Genomic DNA, 26,928 nt, shown 5'->3' on the forward strand with positions numbered 1-26,928 from the left:
GCGAAAAAAAAAACGCGCTGCCTAGCCAGCGTAATGCCAATTATGTCACTGAAATTTCACGAGTGTTGCAGCTCCGGTGAAGGTATTTCATCTATGAAGCTGGAACTGCGGTGTTAGACAGGCTTCGCCCAGACCTGTTTACATCTGCTCGTTTGACGTAGTGAAATACCAAATCTGTGTGTGACGTTCGCCTTAATTGGCACAGCCCGCGACCGACACTTTACGTGCGTAGTTTCAACCGTGCGCGGGTGATCGTTGAACTATATGGAACATACGGGAGCTCGAACGAAAACAACTAGCCTTTTTGAGAACGCTAAGCAACCTTGTTGCTTCATTTCGCTGTTCTACGTTCTACAGTGCTGCGTATTTTATGACAGTGTCTTAACTGCGAATTATGCGCCCACGGTACAAGTTCCTCGTTACATTCTATAACGCCTTCACAATATCCACTTAGTTTAATCTTCAATATATGAATACTCAAATCGGACTTAGAACAGAATCCTTTTCTGATGGGTACTCGCAAAGATGGACGTATTTCCTTTGCTAAGGCTTCCAAAGACAACAATAACTCCCATTACGCGCGTACAGTGGGGGCAAAGTTTTTTGTTCTGTTTATCAAAGCTATGCTTTAATGTTCCCACTGATGGCGCCAATAAAGCGAAAACACCGAAGCGAAAGACGGAAAACGCTTGCGGTGGCCGAAATTGAGCCTGGCTCCCTCCAGTTATGAAGCCGGCGTCCAGCCGTTTGCTTCATTTCGACATGGTCGAGGAGTTTAAAAATATTTGATGACAACCAAAAATTATGCCACGAGAAAGCTTCGCGTTTAACCATCGTCGTTGTTGGACGGAGATGCGCATGACTTTTTATTGACATTTGGTTTTACACTAACAAAAAGCCCACTACAGATTACCTTCATGTGAAGCTTCCCTAACGGCTTGCGAGACGGTTTGCGAATGTGCACAGTGCACGTTGAAAAATTATCATTTTTACCGTCAACATTGCAGATACTACGACGATAAGAATGTAGTTTGGAATTAGAGCGTCGAGTACACGGGCATCCGTACGTACCTAAAGCATAATTATTGACCTGGTGATGATGGGGAAAAGTCACAACATGATAATCCCGTGATGCAGGCTCATACGAGTGGACTTGATTGGGAAATCTACGCATTGAACAAATAAAATTTGGCAAATTACAATGTCGAACATGCGGTTTGGCTCAAAACTTTGGTCTGCAATCCTGCACTTCAAGAAAGGGTAAGGTCAGGATTGGATTGCAGTTCAATTTCCACTATTGAAGAATGAGAATAGTCCTCCTGGAATTGCAGAAATTGAACTCCGGTTAGAGCGCGAAAAGTTACAGTAATGACTGTCTGCACTGCGCAACGTTACACCTGCGATAACATTTTTTTGGTCAAATATATGCACGTTGCTATCATTTTCCGAATGTAGTCTGTTGCAGGCATGGATTAGACAATAAAGTCATCGCGATGCCAAGATGAGCCATGAGATTGTGGTAACGTGCACCATCTCTGCCATTATATGCATACTCATTTTTTGTATTAGATGCGCAGGCTGGGTAAACAGAGCACATTCTTGGTAACGTAGCATTCAGCGTGAGAACAAAAACTTGACAGCAAAACGACAAAGGCTACAAAAACAGTGAAAGAAGTGTGCAATACTAATAGACACAAACACCCCCTTAACGCAAATTAGCACGCGCACATCCCCGCACTCACCTCATCGCACACACAATCTATACCTTTAAAGAAACCGCCCGACTAACTCACTGATTGACGGACCTCCAGGATTTCCGCCGTCGCCGACGCATCATGGGTCATCCTCCGCTGCCTCCTAGGATGCTTTAAACCAGTACTACGGTGCAATCGCCCATGGTCGGCTGCGTCCGCAATGGGAGCCCCAACATTCACTGGGATCGCGGATGAGGACGTCGACGAGCGGTCACTCTATTACAAACGGGCAAGCCGGTACTATCGCTGGGATGCGGCTGCTCAACTCGCGAACGTCGTGTTATCCTTAGATGGGTCTGATGTAGCCTGCTATGAGCGTCGCGAAGGCACGTTCACGACGTGGGATCGTTTGAAGACACCTCGCGCTGCTTTGGCGACCGCATCGCAAAGAAGCGTCCGGAACAGACGCTTCTTCAGCGCGCGCAAATCCCCGCCGAAAAGTGCACGCCCTATCTAGACGAGCTGCTAAAGCTTTGTACAATCGTCGACCCGAGAATGTCACAGGAAGATAAGGTTAGACATCTATTAAAAAGCATCACCGAGGACGTCTGCATCTTTCAGGTAGTCCGCGAAATGTTGGACTCGGCGTCAGACGTCGTACAACATTGCTGCTTCTTTGAAGCTTTAATGATGCGCCGCATAACACTTAAGTTCGGTTGTTTGGCTAATGTTACAACTGTGGCAAGCGTTGACCTGAACCCGCCCGAAGACTTTGCTGAAACCATACGACGCATTATTCGCGAGGAACAGCTGCGACAACAAGCACCCCTGCACTCTACTGACAGCGTACGCATCCATGAGAGCCACGTGCTATAAGATGTCCAAGCCAACACTCTTGCTCGGTCGAGCGCTGGGTTCTACGATGCGAGCCTGATTCCTCGCAATGACATCCCGCAGCGCCTCGATGTCTGCTAGTCAGCACGCACCAGTAATGGCCTTGAACAGCTGTCTCGGCGTACCCAACGTCCAACTTATAACCAGCTTCATCGATATCCATGTTTTGAACACCGTTATGATGATGGGCACCAGGAATAGTTCCATGACCGTGAGCGCCTCTCTGACTGCTACAATTGTGGTGGGGTGGGATACATTTCCCGCTTCTGCCGCAGGCCGCCATTGAGCATCACGGTACGAGCAACCACCTATGTGGAACACCCCAGGGCTCGGAAGGTCCGCTACGACACACCTCTGTCACAGGATCTGCATCCCATGGCACAGCCACTGCCTCGTCGTGATTCACCTGCTACTGACCGGACTTTCATACCTCCCGCCACACGACAGCGGCGTTCGCCCTCACTTTTCCGGCATCGCTCACCACCGCCCGAAAACTAGGCGGCGCGGCTAATGGAGGTGAGGCCGCAGCACAACCATCGCATAATATGCCTTTTACCGGACAGTCTCAATTGAAACTACCTTCACCTGTATCTATGCAAAAAAACAAAGTTGAAGTATTGGTATATGACACCCGTACACTAGCTTTGATTGATATAAGAGCAACAGTGCTTGTCAACGAGTTTAGCTTTCAAAGCCGGCCTTGGCTGTAAAGTGATCTTTAGCTGGGACCGAATGGTGACTTTTGTAGGTTTCGGCGGTGAGTGCCTGTGCCCGTTTGGGGTTTGCTCAGTGAATTTTTTGTTTGGCGCCCATACGTTCAGAGCGGAGTCTGCAGTGCATCCGGGAACCTGGATTTTAGATTCTGCATATGATTAGATTTTAGACATTTTTAGTTCACTTGTACTGCATAGATGGCGCTACCTAGCACATTTATCACATGTATCGCAAGGACCTCTGTCACTTGTAATATTTTTGGCAATTTCTGAACTTTTTAGTTGATAACTGCTGTATGTTGAATACACGAATCAGGGCAAGCTACTTAATGATTACATGCACCCACAAAAAACATTGAAACTGAGCTAAAAACATTTCACCATCTTCCCGTAGGGGAACCCTGAGTAGTATGCGAAGCAGCCATGGGGTCGACTCAAGTCCCCATTAGTTGAGCTGCGCGACCCTCGTTGCATCAGTAGCAGCTTCTTGGCGGCGTTTCCTCTTGGTGACGTCTCCTTTCGGTTTCGCGGGCCTGAAGTTCGCGACCGGCCTATCGCCACTGCCGTTTCGTGGCAGCGACCCGAGCTCTCTTCTCCACGGCGCTGTCCGCTGCGCGGACACTAGCGTTGACGCTGACTCAACGCGGCGTTGCGGGAGGAGAATGAGGGCAGCGGAATGAGTCATTCATAGCACGGAGCTAGTGTGGCGCCCCCAGCGGAGCATGCAGCCGCTACCGCAGGTGTTGCCATTCGTTGCGCAATCCAGGAGAGGAGAGGAGCTTCGGGGAGGAGTGGAGGAAAGCCGGAGAGAAGAGGAGCATCAGAGAGGAGAGGAGGAATGCCTCGCCTACTACTCAAGGTTCCCCTATGGGAAGATGACGATGGTGGTTGAACTGAAAGCTATCTTGTGATGGATTCTTCAGTTGGCCAATTCCTAGGGGCACAATCATCATCAGCGGTGCCTAGCCAGGCATGCGCAGTGGGGGTGTGGTACTCAGGGTTCCCGTACGGGAAGATGACGACGGTGGTTGAAAGCGAAGCTACCTCGTGATGGATTCTTTGGTTGGCAATCCCTAGGGGCATCCCGCCCCAATCATCATCAGCGGTGCCTGGCCAGACATGCGCAGTGGGTTGTGCACTCCCCATGGCGGAGGGAGATACTTAGCCCGGACCATAAGATGCTCCGCATCTAATTGGAAGCAGTACGGGGCCACCGTTGACTGCCGCAGCGGAGAAATTTACGTGGACAGGACCGCGCTGCGTGCCCTTGTGGAAGACCCTTCTGATAACCGTGCCCTCTTCGTATTGGAGGACACAATCATACCGGCAAGGTCAGTCGCATTTGTTTCAGTTCTTTGCACCGGAGTTGACGTAGTGACTTTGAAGCATTGACTGAACCAGTTCCTTTGAATTGTGCCAAGAAAGACATTCTTGTGCCACGGTCAGTTGTTTCGGTTGTCCAAGGAGATACCGTAATGTGGACGGTTGACTACACTGCTGAGCCCGTCATGCTTCCCCGTTGCCTCAAACTTGCTGAATTCTCCAAATACGCGTCGTCTTCACCGGCGGTTTTAACAGAAACTTTGCATTCTTCTTCTCATAATTTCCCGGTGGACCTTGGCAGGTCATCATTATCATCATCATCACCAGCGTATCTACGCCCACTGCAAGGCAACGGCCTCTCCCATTATTCTCCATTTACCCCGGTCCTGTGCCAACTCTGACCAATTTATCCCCGCAAAGTTTTTGATCTCATCTCCCCATCTAACTTTCTGCCGCCCCCTGCAACGCTTGCTTTCTCTAGGGATCCACTCTGTTACCCGTAAAGACAAACGATTATCTCACCTGCGCATCACATGCCCTGCCCACGTCCATTTCTTCTTCATTTCTGCTAATATATTCATAACACGTGTTTGTTCCCTGACACACTCCGCTCTCTTCTTGTCCCCTAATGTTACACCTGTCATTTTCCGCTCCATGGCCCGCTGAGTCGTTCTCAATTTAAGTTGAATCCGCTTTTGAGCCTCCAAGTTTCTGTCCCGTAGGTGAGTACCAGTCAGATGCAGCTCTCATACACTTTCTTCTTCGGAGGCAATTGTAGGCTGCCATTCATTATCTCAGAATGTCTGTTGTATGCACTCTACCCCATTCTGATCCTTTTTATTATGTCTGCCTCATGGTTGGGATCCGGGGTCACAAGTTGGCCTAAGTAGATGCATTCGCTTACCACTTCCACTACCTCGCCACCTATCCCAAACTGCTGTGCTGTCCCGAGGTTATTGATCATTACTTTGGTTTTCTGCATATTAATTTTCAGGCCCACGGTTCTACTCTTTTCGTCCAGAGCGGAAACCATGCTTTGCAATTCGTCCTCTGAGTTACTTAGCAAATATGAGGTTACTGAGGTATTCTCCATTAACCCTTACTCCCAACTGTTCCGAATCCAACGTTCTGAATACTTCTTGTAAACATGCTGTGAATAATATTGAAGGGATTGTGTCTTCTTGTCTGACCATACCCTTGGCAGGTAGGGTATGGTAAATGAATCTTTTGGCGCCGAAAAACGCCCCGAATTGGTACAAGTGCTCACGCGGTACTCGGGTGTGTTTGATTTTGCCCGCGAACATCAACCCTGGTCTGTACCGAACACACGGGCTCACCATTCAATTAACACTGCAACAGCCAATCCCGTACGGCAAAAGCCTTACCGCGTCTCTCCGTCTTACCGACGAGTCACTAACGAACAAGTCCACGAGGTGATGCAGGGGGGCGCAATTAGGAAATCCTGCAGTCCTTGTATGGCCCCGGTGATTTTGGTTAAAAAGAAGGGTGAGGCGTGGCTCTGCCTCGTCGACTTCCGGTGCCAGAAGAAGTTTTAGAATTAAAAGAGAAGTTGACTAGCACCAAGTACACATTTAATAGTTCCCTTGTACGAAATATTATCGCAATACAAGGAATCGAAGCGGCGCAATACGCAAACAAATGTGGCCCGATGCCTCGCCCCCATCTCGGCGCGCGATGCCGGAAGACCGAAGAGCAGAGGCGAAAACCGTCCGGAAAACGTGAAATGAAGTGAAGTGAAGTTTATTTTCTTTTCATAGAAAGGAGGGGACCGAGGCAAAAGGCGGTTAAGCATGACGAGGCCTCGGTACCCTCAGCCTGTAAGCAGTACAGATACAAACGCAAAAACACTTAATACATAGAAGGGGCAGCAATCGAAATACCAAACTAATATATAAGCAGTAACACTTACTAGAATACAAAACATGTGCACAATCATGAGCAAATAAAAATTGATACTTGTACAAGTAGAATTTCATACATACGGATGAAATAAAGTAAATCATTCGACTCAACTACTTGCGTGAAAAGGATAGAAATATATATATATACACTTACATCCACGTACACACATGCATACACATACACATACACATACACATATATATCGAAGACGGTAAATTTCATTTTTACTATAGAATTTATCTTCAATCAGATGTAGTTTGGTCTTTCTCTTGAACATGTTTTCAGATAGAAAAAAACTCATCAGAAAGGGGAATTTGTTTAGGGCTTGGGTACTTGACAACTCAGTTTTTGTTCACCATAATTTGTTCGCGTTCGCGGAACTCTTAGTTTTACCACGCGAAGATTGTAACCTATGTTGCTACCAGGAACAGAGTACAAGCGATTCCGGTTAATGTATTGAAGAAGCCGGAGATAATGCACTTGGTCGGCTTTTAATATAGAGTGTTTAACAAACACTGGTTGCGTGCATAAGTTTTGTGGTGCACCACAATATCCCTCAATAGCCCGCAAGGCTCTTTCTTGCAGGACAAGTAATTTTTTGTAATTTGAAGACGTGGTCGTATCCCAAACAAGATTACATTAAGAAAGTCTCCGAAAAGAACAGGGCATTATACATAGACACTTTTAACCAAACAGGCAGTAGATTAGAAATCCTATAAAATAGGCCAACAATTTTACTTAGTTCAGAACCAAGTTTCCAAATATGAACAGACCACGAACGATTTTCATTAAACCATACACCGAGAAATTTTTGGGGAGAAACCTGATTAATTGTTATACTGTCATAATGAAAATGTATACAATTAGTTTCCATCGTGTTGATGGGCTTGGAAATAATATATTTCGTTTTACTCATATTTAAACTAAGCTTATTCTTGTGTAACCAATCACGAAGGTTAATTAAATAAGCATTGACCATATTTTGAAGCGCCGGTAATGAACAGGAAGCGAAGAAAAGATTAGTGCCATCAGCGTACATTACCAGATCGGGAGAGTTATGTATGCCGGCTAGGTCATTGATATATGTAATGAATAATAACGGCCCCAGTACTGATCCCTGTGGGACACCATGCTTAACCACCTGTATATCAGAGGATATGTTATTTGTTCGAACAAATTGGGACCTATTACTCAGATAACTCCGCAATAGGTTCAACGCAATAACTCGAACCCCATAGTTGCAAAGTTTCTTGAGCAGGGTCTCATGGTGTACGCAATCAAATGCCTTGCGAAAATATAAAAATGGGCCAAGGGTATACTTTGTTTTTGTTTTACTTTTTGTTTTCAATATTATCTATTATTTTATATTTAACAACTAACAGTGCTCGCTCTATGGTCCTATTTTTCGCGAACCCATATTGTGAATCAACAATCACAATGTATTTGTGCAGAAAATCGGCTATCCTAGAATTATAATACCTTCAAAAATTTTTGACAACACAGGCAAAACGAAAACTGGTCGGTAATTCCACAGTTCATTTATATTGCCTCCTTTATGTACTGGAACGACTCGGGCCAATTTGAGATTCTCATACGTCATACCTGGACTTCCGGCCGGTTCGGCCACGTCTGCCATTCTCTTTCCGCCGTGTTTCCTGTAGAGGCTCGCCACAGGAAGAATGACACTTGTTGTTGTTGATAGCACTTGTACAATTTTTGTGTTCAAAAGTATGCACGAACGTCAAACGAGGCATACGTTACCGTGCCGTATTCCTAAGCAGGATAATACCACGCCGGGAAGTTTATAGCACACGGAAGCGACAAACGAGGTGTCTGTGCCTGATGATAGAGAATATACTGCACTAAGTTAGATACTTTGCAAAACTCTGCAATACGTTTTTCCTATTTTCTTCTTTCTTTCTTTGTTTTTTGTTTATGCGACGAACATGAAGATGCTAGATTTAGGAAGGAAGGTGAATACTGCTGTACTTTGGCCCGGGATGTTTCGTTCAGTTCCAGAAACAGTCACATTTTTTCAGGAAATACCTGTTTCCTTAAACGCGTCGGTTTTCTTTTGCAATGGGCTTGGAACAGTGCTCAAAAAATCAATTTTTGTCGAAAATAAAAGAAGGGGCCACTCCTGGTAGAAGTTCTCTCCCGGCTAATAGGTAAACAGTATTCCTACGAAGTAAAAGAACCAAGACCACCACATTACCTATTTTGCAAGTATACATGCCAGGATGAGGTAATATTTTTCTGGAATGAAAAAACACCACTCCGAACCACCACCATACCATAATTTGTGTTGGCTGCGGGGGCCTAATTCTTTGCCAAAGATTCCATGTGCCTGCATGTTATAACCTGGCAAGCACTTGTTGCCGCTTGAACCTCAACTGTGTTCCAGCGATAGTAGTTGATATATATAACGATGACACTAAAAAAAAGTAGGAGCGAAGAGTAAATATAAGGCCTTTGTCCGACTTGCACGGTAAATGCTTAAATTTAGAAATTCTGAAACAGGCCAACGATTCATTATCACAAACGTTTGGTGATTGTTACCTAAAGACCCGTAACTACAACGTAACTGCCTTGTCCAACTGGTCTGTAATTATAACGAGGTGGCCGTAATATTGTAGCAGAATGCGCAACTAACACGTGAAAATCAAGCCCTACTAGAGCCGATAATGCTGCGGAGGCACCAGTATTCTACAGTGTTTTCAGAATAAATGCAAGTCAAGCAGTGAGACGCCACTCATCGAAGTGCAGCTAGCGATCGCGGGGGCGCCTTAGCGCCTCTGCCGAAATGGCGTGCGTAAGCGCGCGCGCGTCGTTGTGTGTATGGAGATGAGTAAGGGGCTGGAGTGGGTGACAACGAAGAAAAAAAATTTGGAAGCGGAGCCCGCTTGTTCGTATATGCGTGTACCGGCAACAAATGTCTCGCATATACGTTGACAGCGCAAGAACGCGATTTGTTCGCGCAGTGCACGTACGTCCTTTTCACTGGTACATTGATCATAAAGCGCCGCTTAATCTTGGGCATAAATGGTTTCGTTTATAGTAACAAACAGTTCAGGCAGCACCTAATATTAACATCAGGAATAGAAACCCCCCATGCTGGTTGCCCAGTTCAGAAATATTCTGACGGAACCCTCTAGCCGACGCCACAGTCGTGCTTAGGGGTTCTCGGTCGTGTAAAGCAATTTTAAGCTCCAAGATACTTCAACCAACAGCACGGGAAGTTGGAGAATAAAGTTGCAGTCATGTGCGAACAACAAACTGCAAGCTAAATTGCCGCAAAGGCAAGCGCCGCTGCCGTGCGATTGTTGCCAATGCTTCCGAAAACCCGCGTGGCCGAAGGGTGTCCTCATTTGACGTCACGACGGAGCAACCAATCAGAGGCGTCAAAGACGAAGGGCGCGCGTCTTTCAAACGGGACCACGCGTTTTGCAAGATAAATACAGGTTGGACTCATTTACGATAAAATTTAATGTGATACTCGGAGTCAGCGCGCAAAAAACTATATAAACTTGCCTCTAACTAAATTTTTTTTTAAAGCGCTTCAGCTTCCCTTTAACCAAGTTACCGAGAAGGATCTATATCCCCTCCCCCGTATTGAGGACGCAATAGGCTGTCTTCATTCGGCTTCGTACTTCTCCCCAATTGACTTGCGATCAGGCTACTGGCAAATTCAGGCAACTGTATGCGTAGATAACCTCTTCCGCTGCGCTGGGACGGCCAACTACCCTCGGCAAGTGCAACAGAACTCTTGCTGGTATTGCTCCGGCACATATCGCTACGCCATGGACCCCGCAAAAGTCGTAATCAGTGATCGTGGGGGCCTATTCACTGCAAAGGTGGTCGGAGAGCTTCTTCGACTTTCTGCCGTGCAATTTTGCCACTCTTCGCATTACCACCCTTAGACGGACGGTCTGACAGAGCGAACCAAACAAACATTCACGACCATGCTATCCATGTACGTCGCTTCAAACCACAGAAACTGAAACGATCTGTTGCCATTGGTAACATACGCATATAACACGGCGAAGCATGAAAGCACTTGTTACAGCCCATTTTTCATCCGTTACGCACGTCCACCTAACAGCTGCCTCTAAAAATATCTTCCTTTCTCCATGCACGACGAATGATCGTCGGCGAGGACAATGTACGTTGTTGAAGATGCCTGCCGACTTGCCCGCCTGCGAACTCTCGCGTCTCAGGAGCAGTCCAAGAAGCGACTTGACAGTCGCCGATGTGATGCTACGCACGTGCCGGGTGATTTTGTGTGGCTATGAACGCCATTGCGTAAGCGCGGGCTGAGAGAAGCTTCTGTCAGATTACGTAGGCCCGTTTGTTGTGATGGCGGGTCTCATCGATGTGACGTACGTTATTGCACACTTGACTTTAACTTACCTATAATACAAAAAGACGCAATTGGGGCATGTTGCCTACCTTAAACGTTGCCAAGACCGCAGAGCAAGTGGACGTTTTAACAAAACTTATTGCTGAGCTAGTTGGTGCATACCCAAAGAAACAAAAAACGTCTGGCGCCTGTGTTTGTCTTACCTTGTTTTCTTTGTCCACGTCTAGTTTGCGCCACGTTTTCTTCTTTCTTCAAGTTGACGTGCCCGGAGGGCTTCGTCTGGGACGGGGAAAATGTTACGCAAATATTACACGCCAGGACTTACAACCAATGCGCCTGCATCAGCAACGGACTTCAAGGTTTCACTCTGGTCGCACATGAGTCACCTTGGAACCGCTTGGACATTTGTGTGTCGCTGGTCATACACCCTATTGTGCATCTAGCACATAAATCAATCTCGTAACAACATATATATCATATATATATATATATATATATATATATATATATATATATATATATATATATATATATATATATATATATATATATTGTAAAGGAGATAGCCGACGCCTGGGTAGTCGCTTAGAGGGGGTTTATTCACGGTCGAGACGTGCACACGCAAGAGCCGAGAGCAGCGTTCCGCGAGCCCAGATGCCGAGCGTTCTTCTGCTTCTTCGTCTTCTTACACCGATGCACCGCATGCCCGCATAGGCGGATAGCGCTGCGTTAGTTCTACTTGCTCTGAGGCGTCCGCTCATACTCTTCGTTACAATCACCCCCCCCCCCCCCCGTCAAAGAGGAGCCATCCTGGCGTCTCACGGGGACGATACGATGAGTGGTTCGACGTAAGCTTTGAGGCGCTGAATGTGAACGAGCTCACGGCCGCCACAGCACTGGTCGGCAGAAGGGGTGACCGGCTCGACAACGTAATTTACTGGAGACGTGCGTTCAACAACGCGATAGGGGCCGTGGTATCACGAAAGCAGTTTAGTGGATAGCCCAGGTGACTTGTTCGGGACCCACAGCCAGACGAGAGAGCCGGGCGAAAGCAGCAGGCAGGTGTGGACTCATCATGGCGAGTCTTCTGGCGAGCTTGTTCCTCGGTCGTGAAGGATCGCGCTAGCTGACGGCACTCTTCGGCGTGTTTCACAACGTCAGAAATCGTCCTGGTTTCGGAAGCATCGGCGTGGTATGGAAGAATCGTGTCGATGGGGCAGGAGGGCTAACGCCCATACAAAAGAAAAAAGGGAGAAAAGCCGGTTGTGGACTGTGTGGCGGTATTATAAGCGTATGTGACGAATGGAAGCAGGACATCCCAGTCAGAGTGATCCGACGCCACATACATAGCCAGCATGTCGCCCAGTGTACGGTTGAAGCGCTCGGTTAGGCCGTTGCACTGCGGATGGTAGGCCGTAGTGGTGCGATGGACGGTACGGCATGCTGTCAAAAGCGCCTCGATGACTTCCGGTAGGAAAACCTTACCGCGGTCACTGAAGAGTTCGCGCGGCGCTCCATGACGCAGAATAAAATGGCGAAGAAGGAAGGACGCAACGTCGCGGGCCGTAGCAGCGGGTAACGCAGCCGTCTCAGCGTACCGGGTAAGATGGTCAACAGCTACGATGAGCCAGCGGTTGCCAGCCGCGGTGCAAGGGAGAGGGCCATACAGATCAATTCCGATGCGGTCGAATGGTCTCATTGTACAAGGTAACGGCTGCATGGGGCCGGACGAACGCTGAGGCGGGGATTTACGGCGCTGACAGTGTGTGCAAGAGCGAACGTACTGGTGCACAAAGCCGTACATGCCCCGCCAGTAGTAGCGGAGCCGAAGACGTCGGTAGGTCTTCAGGACACTGGCGTGGGCACAATGAGGCTCACTGTGAAAGGAACCACATATTTCTGCGCGCAAGTGGCGGGGGATGACGAGAAGCCACTTGCGCCCGTCGGAGTGATAGTGGCGTCGATACAACACGCTGTTATGAATTGCAAAGTGAGATGCTTGGCGCCTAAGTGCCCGAGACGCTGCAGTTGGGGTGGCACTGGACAGATGGTCGTAAAGGGCAGCGATCCACGGGTCTTTGCGTTGCTCGGTTGGCATGGAGTCAGCGTCAAGGGGAGCTACATAGCAGCTTGCGCTGGAAACGCTGTCAGCATCAGATGTCAAAGGAGAACGCGAAAGGGCATCAGCATCGTTGTGCTTGCGTCCTGAGCGATATACAACACGAATATTGTAGTCCTGCAGACGGGGAGCCCACCGCGCAAGACGACCTGCTGGATCTTTTAGCGAGGACAACCAGCAAAGCGCGTGGTGACCGGTTACAACGTCGAAGGGGGGGCCATATAGGTAGGGTCTGAACTTTGTAAGGGCCCAAACGATGGCTAGGCATTCTTTCTCAGTGACTGAATAGTTTGTCTCTGCTTTTGTGAGGGTACGACTGGCGTAGGCGACTACGTATTCATCAAATCCGCGCAACCTCTGGGCTAGGACTGCTCCCAACCCGATGCCGCTGGCGTCAGTGTGGATTTCCGTCGGGGCCGTGGGGTCGAAATGCCTCAAGATGGGCGGAGATGTCAACAGACGGCGTAGTGTGGCAAACGCGTCGTCGCAAGCCGGTGACCACGCTGAGAGTCCATTGTCGCCACCGAGGAGCTGAGTTAGCGGAGCGCTCATGGATGCAAAGTTGCGTATGAAGCGGCGGAAATAAGAGCACAGGCCGAGGAAGCTGCGAAGAGCCTTCTGCGTGGTAGGTTTCGGGAATTCCGCCACCGCACGGAGCTTAGCTGGATCGGGAAGGATTCCATCCTTGCTAACGATGTGGCCGAGGATCCTCAGCTGCCGAGCACCAAAGTGACATTTTTTTTAAATTCAGTTGGAGTCCTGCTGCCGACATGCACGTCAGTATTTGGTCTAGGCGAACGAGATGCGTCGAGAAATCCCGAGAAAATACCACGACGTCGTCAAGGTAGCACAAGCAAGTCTTCCACTTCAGGCCACGAAGAATGTTGTCCATCATTCTTTCGAATGTTGCGGGCGCGTTACATAGACCGAACGGCATGACGTTAAATTCGTACAAGCCGTCGGGAGTAACGAACGCCGTTTTAGGTCGATATGCGTCTTCCATGGGGACTTGCCAATAACTTGAGCGTAAGTCGAGGGAGGAGAAAAATTCAGCTCCCTGCAAGCAGTTGAGGGCATCATCAATTCGTGGCATAGGGTAGACATCCTTGCGAGTAATCTTGTTTAGACGTCGGTAGTCAACACAAAAGCGGATGGAGCCATCTTTCTTCTTGACAAGGAGAACAGGGGAGGCCAATGGACTGTTTGATGGGCGGATAACACCGCGCTGCAGCATGTCGTCTACCTGATCGTCAATAATGTGGCGTTCCGTGGTGGACACGCGGTACGGTCGCTACCGTACAGGTGCGTGGGATCCGGTGTCGATGTGGTGTGTTACAGTTGACGTTCGGCCGAGTGATGTCGTTGCAGAATCGAAGGACGACTGATATCGATGTAGTAACTGCAGAAGTTGGTCTCGTTCTTGTGGAGTGAGATGTGCGTCGATAGCATGACGGAAAACTTCCGAGGGAGGCGGCGACGTTGGACGTGGAGAAGAGAGCGCGTCGATCTCAAGATGCGGCAAATCGTCGGACACATCTACGACGACGGCAGATCCTGTCGGCTCAATGGTACCGAGACATTCACCACGGAGCAGAGAACGGGGGCAGGAGTCGGGATTAGCGACAACGATTCTAGTGCGGCAGTCCGTAACAGTCAACATGGCGAAGGGCAACGGAATAGACCGGCGATAAACGAACGGGGAGGACGGCGTAAAGAGAACGTTTCCCTCAGAGACAGCGCTGCAGGATAAACTCACGAGGACGGCAGCAGATGGTGGAATGGTGGTATCCTCGGCAACGACAAGTTTTTGAAAAGGGGAACTGGTAGCGGGAAGGTCCAGGAAGGGAGAGAATTCAACTTCAGCACGGCCGCAATTGATAACAGCTCTGTTCCGTGACAGGAAATCCCAACCCAAGATGACCTGATGTGAGCACGATGAGAGAACAATGAACTCGATGACGTACAGAATGTCCTGAATGACGACTCGTGCGGTGCATGCGCCCAAGGGATAAATGTGTTCTGCAGTAGCGGTGCGTAATGATAGTCCCGAATGTGGCGTCGTCACTTTCTTTAAACGGCGGCATAATTTTGCGTCTATAACCGAAACGGCGGCTCCAGTGTCGATGAGTGCGACCGTAGCGACACCTTCGACAGCGACATCAATTACATTAGATGGGGAAAAGTTAGGTCTTCGGCTGTTTGATGACGACGCAGTTCTTGCCTCTGGAACTGCGGCAACTAGTTTTCCGCGTCGCTGGAGGCAGGACGGCGCCGCATAGGAGACAGAGAGCGTCGCCGTGGGGACATGGAACGACGATTGTTGAAGTCGCGGTGGTCAGACAGGTCAGACTCGAGCAGGGGACGAGTGGGCGGCACATTGAAAGGCGGCGAGGAACGGTAACCATTCGGGGGAATTCGTCGCGGGGGTACCATGCTGCGACGGCAATACCGAGCCACGTGACCCGGAATGCAACACGAAAAACAGATGGGACGGTTGTCGGCCGTGCGCCAGGGATTGCCACGTTGATATCCTGAACGCGGCGATGGCCTCACAGTGGTGATGGGAGGGGCGGCCATGGGAAAGCTGATCCTGGGCCTCGCTGCGACCTCAGCATATGGTGTCGGCGTGGCGTCGTGGAAAATCCTGGGCACAGCGACGTCGGCAAATGGTCTAGCGGTGTTATCGGCGTAGGTCAAAGGAGCGGCCACAGGAGGATGCGGGCGTACACAAGGGAGTCCTTCGGCAACCTGCTCTTGGATGACGTGACGAACAGTAGCGGCAAGTGGGGAGCGCGGCGGTTCCGTGTACGGCAGCAGGGACAGCTGGCGAGCGACCTCTTCTCGCACCAATTGCTGGATGTGCTGGAGCATGGCGGGATTCTCATGGGCATCAGTGGCTAGGCTTGCCAAGGGCTCATGCATGACTTTGCGCCTCGTGAGTGCCCGCTCTTTGCGCAGCTCCTCGTAAGACAGGCAATTACTGATAATGTCGCTAACCGTTTGCGGGTTTTTAACCAGCAACATCTGAAAAGCGTCGTCGTGAATGCCTTTCAGTATGTGCTTGACTTTGTCGTGTTCAGTCATACTGCCGTTTATCCGTTTGCAGAGGTTGACAACATCTTCAATATAGCTTGTGAAAGTTTCACCCGCGCGCTGTGCACGTTCGCGCAAGCGCTGTTCTGCGTGAAGCTTTCGGACTGCTGGGCGGCCAAAAGTAAACAAAAAATCAGCCTTGAAATCAGCCCATGTCTTGAAGCGATGCGCGTTGTTCCCGTACCAAAGTTCAGCGACGGCGTGCAGGGAGAAGCTCACTTTGCTTAGTTTCATAGCTTCGTTCCATTGATTATGCGTACTCACTCGCTCGAATGATGCCAGCCAATCTTCCGCGTCATTTTCATCGGCGCCGTTGAAGCCCGGTGGATCTCGCTCACGTATGCCACCGGAGCACATCACAGTCGGCGGCGAGGGCGTAGCGCTCTGGCTGCCTCCGGTGTTCATGGCTGCGGGGAGTTTGCGGCTCCGGAGTTCCAGGACTGGATCGATACCCAGCACCTCACCACTTGTAAAGGAGATAGCCGACGCCTGGGTAGTCGCTTAGAGGGGGGTTTATTCACGGTCGAGACGTGCACACGCAAGAGCCGAGAGCAGGGTTCCGCGAGCCCAGACGCCGAACGTTCTTCTGCTTCTTCGTCTTCTTACACCGATGCACCGCATACCCGCATAGGCGGATACCGGTGCGTTAGTTCTAGTTGCTCTGAGGCGTCCGCTCATACTCTTCGTTACAATATATATATATATATATATATTGTAAAGAAGACGAATGGTACGGGCACTAGTGAACGAAAAACGACAGTGCGCCAGACTCAGCAGCCGCGACGAAAAGAGCATCGACCGTGACAACCAAACGAAAACCACCGACGACGAAAACGACAGGCGCGCGTCTGTGAACCCGCTCCATCTTGGATAACGGTCATTAAAGGCCTTTCGTCGGCTACCTTGCGTTGACCAATACATCACCTTAGAATTGGTGGAGGCTGCTGGGGTCCTGACCGCTCGCTGGAACTCCGCTCCCGGATGCTGCCCAGCGCCATGGCTCCTCCTCGCGAGACTGAACCCCCGCCTGCACCTACTTCGACGACCATCATCTGCTCCGGTTCCATTCGTCAGTGGGATCCCCCATTCTTCATTGGCATAGACGAGCAGGACGTTGAAGACTGGCTCACCACGTACGGCAAAGTAAGCGCCCACAACAACTGGGATGACAACGTGAAGCGGAACAACGTGAAATTTTACCTGACCGGTACGGCCGAGCTCTGCTATGGCAACCGCGCAAAGCGATACCCCACGTGGTCGGAATTCAAATCGAGGTTTTCGGAACACTGCGGTCGCCCTTCAGTGCAGCAGCCCGGTGAGAACTTGCTCAGTTACATCGAGGACGTTGAGGATTTGTGCAGGAGGGTGAGCGCCACGATAAGTGACGAGGACACAATCAAGCACATCCTCAAAGGCATTTACGATAACGGCTATCAATGCTGCTGGCGAAGAATCCCCAAACTGTCGCCGACGTCATCAACCTGTGCAAGAGCTATGACGAGCTCGCGAGACAGCGAGCTCTCACACGGCGATCCCTTGGCCCGGATCTGTCGAGTTTAACTGCTGGTAGCGACGAAAACACCCTGTCTCCGCGTATTCAGCAGTTCATCTGGGAGGAAATTGCCCGTCAGCTTTCCTTAGTTCCCTTCACGCCGACGTCTGACGACACCCTTGCATTTCGCTTAGAAGTGCTATCCAGCAGCAGGTGGCCGATACCACACCATGCTCCAGCCAACACGCACTTGTGACCGCTTCGCTCATCGGTGCCGGCATCGTGCAACCCACACGTTCCGCCCACGTACGTGACCTCGGTGCAAACGCTACCTGTTGCCGGACCTCTATCCTACGCCGCCGCCATCTCCAGGCCCTTTCCCGAAGCCGTCACAAGTCAACCAATCGTCCAGGTCATGCCGCGACAGCCCACTGAGCTCACAGGAAGACCAACGTATCCCAGCTACCTCCCGGTGCCGCCTCTGTTGCAGAAGCCGCCACGCGTACGGCTTGACCCGTCATTTTCGACCACCGCTTGGCGCACGTCGGACGATCGCCCAATCTGCTTGGCTGGATTAAGTCCCGGACACGTGGCGCGTTACTGCCGCCGCGGGGTGATGCCCGTACGGAAGCCTACTTGGAACGTGCCGTATGTCTCGCCGCAGCCGATGCCTCGTGCTCCGACCAGTTTTGCCGAGACGTCTCCGGCCGCCGACTCGCGTGACACCACCAACCGTCACCCATCTCCGCGACGCCGATCACTTTCGCCGAGGCGTCGGCGCCCCTTGCCTCCTGATGCGGAAAAATTGGCGTCGCAGTTCCGTAAGCAAGAGGTGCGTCATCGTCGAACTGTTCAAGACCTACCTTCCCACCCACCAACGTCGTCGACATCGTAATAGACGGAGTCGCCACTCATGTGCTTGTCGACACTGCAGCCGCCGTTTCAGTTATCCGCCTACAGCTTTGCCGCCGCCTGAAAAAGGTTATGACGCCGCATTTTGGACCACCCCTAAGGACTGCTTCAGCACGTTCGATCGAACCAGTGGGTACATGTACTGCCAGGGTGTTCATCCAAGACGTTCTGTACATTGTTCAGTTCATTGCCCTTCCTTCATGCTCACATGACGTCATCCTGGGTCGGGATTTCCTCTCGCGGCACAACGCTATTATTGACTGCGCCCGAGCCGAAATTGAGTTGTTTTCGCCGCTTGATATACCATCTGAAATTTCTCCAACACCACTTCCGTAAACGTTTCTGTCGCCGACGACACCTCTATTCCTTCATGCTCCACCGTCTCTGTGCCCTTAATCTGGCACCTTCCTTCCGACGTCAATGCACTTTTCACGCCGTCACATTTCTTCTGCGAACGCCGATGTCTGTTGCTTCCTTTCGCCTTGCTCAGTATCCGTGATGGCCAAACAGCCCTGTTCATTTCTAATCCTGGAGCAAGTTCTCTCTCTTTGCTCCGTGGCGACTGCCTTGGACGCGCCGAGCCTGTGGAGTCCGCCGTTTTCATCGCCGCTTTAGACGACCTGCCGCACGTTGAGGTGACCGGACTCTGCCCACCTCCTGCCACTGCATCTCGGCTATCCCCGGAAGTTTTCGATCGTGCCATCGACGCCGACCTACCCGGCCCCAACGAGGCCAAGTGACTAAACTGCTTTTATAATTTTATTCATTCTTTGACTGTGCGCAGACGTCGCTTGGTAGTACTACTACTGTCAGCCACCCTATCGACACCGGCTCCCACGCGCCTTTACTTCAGTGGCCTTACCGCGTTGCCCCTTCCAAAAGGAGCGTAATTGATGAACAATTGGGTGACATGCTCCAGCGCGGTAGTATTCGACAGTGCAAAAACCCGTGGGCGTCGCCGGTAGTACTCGTGCGCAAAAAGGACGGCTTCATCCGGTTTTGTGTCGACTACCGTCGCCTAAAGAAAATAACTCGCAAGGATGTTTACCCGCTACCACGCATCGACGACGCCCTGGATTTCCTAAAGGCGCAGAATATTTTTCGCCCCTTGGCCTACGCTCCGGATACTGGCAAGTCCCGATGGCAGATGCGGATAGTCCGAAAACAGCCTTTGTTGCTCCAGACAGCTTATATGAATTTAACGTCAAGCCGTTCGGCCTGTGAAACGCGCCCGCCACATTTGAACGGATGATGGACAATATTCGTCGCGGCTTCAAATGGAAGATATGCCTCTGTTACCTGGACGACGTGGTATTGTTTTCACCCAAATTTTCCACGCATCTACAGCGGCTCGAGCAAATTTTAGCTTGTATGAATGACGCAGGCCTTCAACTAAACATAGAGAAGTGCCGATTTGCTCCTCGCCAGCTGACGATCTTTGGCCACGTCGTTTCCAGAGATGGCTTTCTTCTCGATCCGGACGAGCTTTGTACCGTGGCTGAATTCCCGAAGCCGACCACGATGAAAGAGCTTCGTAGCTTCATCGGGCTACGCTCGTATTTCCGCCGCTTTCTGCGTAACTTCGCCTCCATCATCGCGCCCTTGACACAACTTCTTGGCAACAAGAGGGGTTTTTTCGCATGGTCATCGGCTTGCGACAAGGCCTTTACAACCCTACGTCACCTCCTCACGTCCCCGCCAATTCTTCGCCATTTCGACCCGTCAGCCACAACCGAAATCCCCACCGATGCGAGTGGAGTTGTTCAGGGTGCGGTTCTGGCTCAAGGAAAGGCCGGGTTCCACGAATACGTGGTCGCCTACGCGAGCCGCACACTAACACCTGCGGAGTCGAATTACTCTGTTACTGAGCGGGAATGCTTGGCAATTGTGTGGGCCCTCTCAAAGTTTCGTCCTTATCTGTAGGGCCGACCTTTCGACGTAGTCACCGACCATCATGCGCTTTGTTGGTTGTCGTCCCTGAAAGACGCTTCTGGCCGAATGGCGCGTTGGGCACTCCGCCTTCAGGACTTTGACATCCGCTTAGTATGTCGCTTTGTCCGCAAGCACCACGACGCTGACACCCTCTCCCGGTGTCCGATGTTGCCTGACGAGACGACTAATTCCCCCTCCGAGGGCTTTGTATCACTCGTTGACGCGCGTTCCATGCCATCTGAACAGCGAAAAGATCCGTGGGTCATGTCGCTCTGAACTACCTTTAGAACTCGTCGAAGTCGTCGGCACCTCGAGCAATTTGGCGCCAAGCGTCCCACTTCGCTATTCGTGGTGGCTTGCTCTACAGGCGGAACTACCACCCTAAAGGGTGAAAATGGCTGCTCGTCATTTCCCGCCATCTGCGCTCTGAAGTGTGCGACCATTTTCACAGTGAGCCTCAGTGTGCTCATGCCGGCGTGCTAAACACCTACGAACGCCTTAGACTGCGATATCACTGGCGTGGTATGTACGGCTTCGTTCGTCGTTATGTTCGCTCTTGCACGGACTGTCAACGGCGCAAGCCACCATCCCCTCGTGCGTCTTGCCCGATGCAGCCTTTGGCGTGCCCGATTCGACCTTTTGATCGGGTAGGAATCGATCTCTATGGACCCTTCCCCTGTACTGCGGCTGGCAATACGTGGGTCATCGTAGCCATCGACCACCTGACTCGGTACGCCGACACCGCTGCGCTTTGTGCCGGTACTGCCGACGCCGTTGCAACAGTTCTACTCAACCGCATTATCCTACGTCACGGCGCTCCTCCGGAACTTCTCAGTGACAGGGGGTGTGTCTTTCTTTCTGGCGTCTTTGAAGAGCTCCTAAAGGTCTGCCGCATCATCCACCGCACGACTACTCCATATCTCTCGCAGACAAACGGCTTAACCGAACGTTTTAACGCACCTTGGGGGACATGCTGGTGATGTATATATCATCCGACCATTCCAACTGGGATTCGCAACTTACACCTACAACACTGCCAAGCAAGCCACAACGGGTTTGTCTCCCTTCTTCCTTGTGTATGGACGCGAGCCGTCGTGCCTGCTTGAAATGATCCTCCCAAACAGTGCCGACGTGTCTGAAGCCTCGTCAATCTCCGACGTCACCCAACGTGCGGAGGAGTGTCGCCAACTAGCTCGCTCATTTACGTCAGACGACCACGGACGCCAGAAGTACCGCCATGATGCGTCGACGCCTATCCCAGAAGTTTGTCCGAATGATCTCTTTTGGCTCTGGATTCCGGCCACGACTCCTGGGATGTCGAGCAAGCTCCATTCAAAGTACCACGGACCGTATCGTGTCATCGAACGGACGTCGCCTTTCAATTATGTTGTAGAGCCTCTGAATCCTTCCTCTGAGAATCGCTGCCGTGGCCGACCGGTATTCTGGAGGTCGTGGGTTCGGATCCCACCTGGCGGGCATTTTTTCTCCACTTTTTTTCTCCACTTCCTTTCTTTCCAAATTCTTTATCTGTTTCAATAACCTACCACATCCTCCCCTTTGCTTTCCGAGGTTTTCTTGACTGCCAACTCTTTCTTCTGTGTTATATATATATATATATATATATATATATATATATATATATATATATATATATATATATATATATATATATATCCTTCAGTTTTATGCTCCGCCCTGTGGCATTATTTCACATAAGTCCATCAATCTGAAATGTTTTTGACAGCACTGAAGTCAAAAGTTGTCCTTTCTCTACGGAGGTTTTTTTTTTTAAGTTTGTCGATCAATTTCAAACTTTCAAAAACCGAAAAGGGCAGAGGGCTTCAATACCAAAATTTGAATTAGAGTGGAATGTAGCACTCTCTGCAAGCATAGTGAAATCCTGATTCCTGTCTCAGAAACACTTGATAGGAGTGAGGTTACCATGCCCTAATAAGGTTTTGATGGGTAAAGCTACGTTTGCTAATTGTACGCCAACTTGAGGTCATGTCAAGTTGTGAATAGAGGTCAACTCAGCCGTGAAACGAAGTTCGTTGCACACAGCTGCAACGAGACAAATACAGTTTAAGGCTATCGAATTAAAACTTGTACTCTAGCGTACAAAAAACAGCTGTTCTTTGGCATGCTGACATTGCCCTGACATTCCCTTTTTTTCTGTGCTTTGTCATCAGCTGGACACAACAAGGTAAACGTGCTCGCTATCGGAACATGCATATGCATAAAACATTTTAAATAGTATTTTATTTTCTAAAAGCTCTGCAGTGATTCCCCACGAAATCATTAAAAAGAGCAAAGCGCTTCGCTTATAATTCGAGATAACTAATAGCGTAGGTCGCAGTAAGAGTTAGATTATAAATATGTATGTTTAGGTTACTATGGTAATCACTGTTTTAACTATGTATACCAGTACTTTACTGCTCACACTTCGCCACTATATTCCGTTTCGAAGCAGCACATGAGCGAACGCAATTTCTTGTATATTTCGGGTTATGGTGCCTACGTTTAGACGGTACAAAAGTTCAACGCAGTTTCTCTTGGCATTCGTTCACGTGACTTTTAGTTTAAACGAAAAAATCTCGCGCTCCCCGCACAACCTGTCATAGGGGACATTGAGGCCGGTTCGCATTACAGGCGTGTAAGCGGTCGTGAACTGTCTCGACCGGCCAAAAACATACGCAAAACACGCAAACAGAGCTTAAAGGTGACAGGTGTTCTGTTGCTGGAGGGCGCTGGCTGAACGCAGACAGACAGACTGTATTAATGCAGACGTACTGCAGTACACGAAGAGAGAACACCTCCGTACTTCGAGAGCCTTCCTGTACGGCTTAAAACTGCCCACCATTGTTGGCCTGAGACACACTGAACTTTTTACGTTTGACTTTCACCGCATGTAGTGATGCCACAGGAGTATAAGAACATTTCGGTAAGTGTCCCTTCAATTTCTTACTGATTAAGGTTTCTTAAGATAAAGTAAAACTACCACTGGAATTTTCGAAATACCTGAAAAGATGTCACTAAATACCTGTGAACTTAAGGTACTCTCTTAAATATGGGGCCCTCCGGTACACCGGCAGCAACGGCTGGGCCTCGCAAGATGCGTCTCGCAAGAATGCGTCTCGTAAGATCTGATTATGGACTGATTCGGTAATTAGAGATGAACGAGGAAGTCAATGGATTTACTAATATTGAAAATTTTATGTTTGAGAATTGTGTCAAAATGAAGGAAGCTGCAGTTCTGCAGGATGAGTGCCTGGAATATACGAGCAAGCAATGCAGGCGCAACACGTAACTAACATTTGTAGTATGCGTGGCATTTTGGCCCTAGTGCATACCAATCGCCAAAGGAACCTAAGGGTGAAGAGAGGCAGTAAAGGGTTTCATTTGTCGCTTGTATTGCTCAGAATGCGAACACATATTCCGGAAACAAAGAGATTTGTTTCCGGAACACGCTTTTTTCAGAGCACCCCGCATTCCAGGCTCCTTTTTTTATCTTCCAAAATAAAAAAAAACATTTCGGAGCCAACAGTGAAGCTGAAGCTGTTCAGGCTTGTGTGATCTGGCGTTATCCTTGTGTACAATTTCTAAAAGAAGGTACTGACACATTAAAAAGCGTGATGGGAAAATTCGGGCATAAATGTGGTTGCCATGAAGGAGGCTGAAAAAAAAATCTATTTTTTTAGGAACTTTTGTTCCTGACTGTGGGAACGAATGAGTGCGGAAAATTTCGGAAGTCACACTCAAGAAACAGAAAACCGACTGCTTGCAGAAAATGCAGTCTAATAATTGCTAAGAAGAGCAAAAAAAAAATACTTACGGCTTTTCTGCGCCGGTTTCTAAGCACAGATCTCCGCATTTTTTGAGCAGGCTGGCATACCGCTAGCCTCATACAGGTTTCATTCGCGGAATGTAAACGTAAAGGACGCTGCTTCCCTACAGTCAAGCAGTCTGGGTTGCGAGAGGTTAAGCCAGAAGTCCTCGATTCTAGGCCAATTGTGTTTGTGGTCTTACTCTGTCAGTAAAAATATTTAAAGTAACAAAAGAGTTTTCCTCCATTTTTAAATGATAATATACAATCATCTTGGAAAATGCTTCGCTCTGTTTCACTCTGAAACAAACGATGACGCTGTTGTATAATTTACGCACGTGTGGTTAATGTTTTCTTGCGTAAAGCATACATCAACCAAAAGTAAAACACCATTACCTAGAACAAAAGGGGGGGGGGGCTAACCAAATTTTCAAAACTGTTTGGCCACAGCATATCTGGGGATTACGTGCGGTGCTTTTAAAAACCCTCGGGCCACGCCCCAACCGTACAGTATACTGTGAAGAAAAGTTGTAAGAGGGATTGTTCGTAATTTGCCCATAGACAGACATGTTAACCTTTAGGCATTTGGACATAAGGTTTGATGATGAAAATCCATAAACGTCTGGGCAGTTGCTGTCGCTCATTTCTTAAAGACCATTACATGGCATCTGAGGCCTAACCCTATCTCTACAAAACCTCTAACGATTTTGCTTACGATTTTACTTTTCCTTTTCTCGGTGTAACAATAGAAACTCCTGAAAGTAGGGGTTGGATAACTTATACATACTGTCGACGATGTCTAGTGGCTGAGACGTGATATCTGACTTGCTTCTTGAAACTACGCCCATGCACTCCTTTCGCGGATGTTTTTTATTCTAATCGCATGCTGGAACTCGTAACGTGAAGCCTAACCTTGTGATGCCTAACCTTGCGAGGTCTGACGTGAGGCCTAATGCAAAGCCTAACCGTGAAGCCGACGCTCGTAATTCGCCAAATTCGCCCATTTTGCCACGCTGATTTGTCATTCTGACTCGTTGTGATGAAGCCCTTTTGCGGCGATTTCTTAAAGGAAGAAATTCATTCCTGATCCACTAATTGTCTGGTACATGTCCCGAGCATAAGTCACGCCCTGTAGCGTGTACAGCAACGCGTGCTGCGGTATGATACAATTCCCTTTATCAAAGGAAGTCCAACACATCTTTGCGGTACGTTTAATCTCTCGCTATATGGCATAGACCCAACAGCATCAACTGTCCGGTTTGCACCGAAGCTCAGTTCTGACGTTTCGCTGTGAAGTCAGACGACGTCAACCTGTATCCGTACAGTGACGCACACTGAGTACCATGAGTACTTTTCCAATTAGGGCTTGGCGACGTTTGACCTGAAAGTGTGACGTGGGGACCAAGCGTGACGCCTACCCATGTCGTCTCTCCAGCTGATATAAATCTGATGAAGGGCTGATGCTGACCCCTTTCAGCCCTGGAACTTTTATTTCAAGCGGAAGGTGTTTTCTGAATACTTTCGCACACTTTCGGACCTCAGAAGCACAGAAATGAACGATTACGCTGATAGAGCAAGTATTTAAGAATTTACAGGCGTGACAGTCATTAAGTCAATAGCAATTCAAAACTTTGCTTGCAGGTTTTTTAAGGAGATTTTTTGTGGTTTAAAAACTACAATACCGTGAGACCACAAAAAATGTAAAGCTGGCAGAGGAAGCAGCAGTAACCGATTTATAGACATTTTGACAAACAGGGATTTCAGTTTCCTTACCCGCCCGTCGCCATACCTTGTTCGAGAAAGAGTTGAGCACAAAGAATTGGTTAGAAGAGACAGAAAGACCACGCGGGACTAGCGATGCTCTTATGTGGTATTTCTGTGTCTTCTGTCGAATGGTCTGCGCAAATTTTTTTTGTGGAATCATGAACCACCTAGCCCGACAGCAAATTTTACTACCATAACCCATGTTATTGGACCTTGCTTTTAATGTGGTCCAGCTCTGCGAAAGCACAACAATAGTGATGTGCATCGCAATAGGCATTCTTGCAAAACCATTGCCCAGAAAACTATCAGTTTTGTCTTGTTCTGAAGGCGGTAGAAGATATTTTGTGTTGTGTCGACAAATGACGATAACAGGAACCAAAGGGTTAAACTCAGGGCGATTCACGGGGGTTGGGCGGTTTAACCTCGGGCGAATATTTTTTTACTACATCTGGGAATTTCGGCGAGGTGTGCTTATACTGCTTACGCGCTTGATAGGTAAAGCAAAAAATATTATACTGGGTGCAGCTACTTCTGTGCAGCGGGAGCCTATCCAAAATATTTTTAAAAATCACGGGCAGCATTTCGTAATATTGCGTTTTATGAAAAAGATATTAGTTTGATCATTAATGAGCCCTGTGTTCGCCTATTGACTGCAATGTTATTTCCTAATTTATATTGAAAGTGTGATGGCATCATTCAAAAGGCAACAAAAATTATATGGCAGAAGTCTCGTTGCTCAATAGGAGAATCATTTGTCACCTTGCAACGGATTTTCTATAGTCATTTCCTAGCCCCTACGTATACCAACGGGAGCGTCCTAATTTTTTTTAGTTAATTGTGTTTCTGCAGTTGGGAGCACGTAATCATCAAATGCACCAAATCGGCC

At 49.0% G+C, this 26,928-nt stretch overlaps 1 protein-coding gene across 1 annotated transcript in view; it reads left to right on the plus strand.

The window, feature by feature from the left end:
* Nucleotides 1–23,228: 23,228 nt before the first annotated feature.
* The window catches only part of LOC144141153 (ornithine decarboxylase-like), an 80,877-nt gene continuing 77,177 nt past the window's right edge, over nucleotides 23,229–26,928 (plus strand). Inside the window, exon 1 of the mRNA XM_077672698.1 lies at nucleotides 23,229–23,396. Coding sequence (XP_077528824.1) covers nucleotides 23,370–23,396 — 27 coding nt within the window. The 5' untranslated portion in view covers nucleotides 23,229–23,369. The remainder of the gene's footprint in view (nucleotides 23,397–26,928) is intronic.

Source organism: Haemaphysalis longicornis, unplaced genomic scaffold, assembly GCF_048455015.1.
Source record: "Haemaphysalis longicornis isolate Haplotype H1 unplaced genomic scaffold, Haemaphysalis longicornis Haplotype H1 scaffold_6, whole genome shotgun sequence".
Classification (NCBI taxonomy): Eukaryota; Metazoa; Arthropoda; class Arachnida; order Ixodida; family Ixodidae; genus Haemaphysalis; species Haemaphysalis longicornis.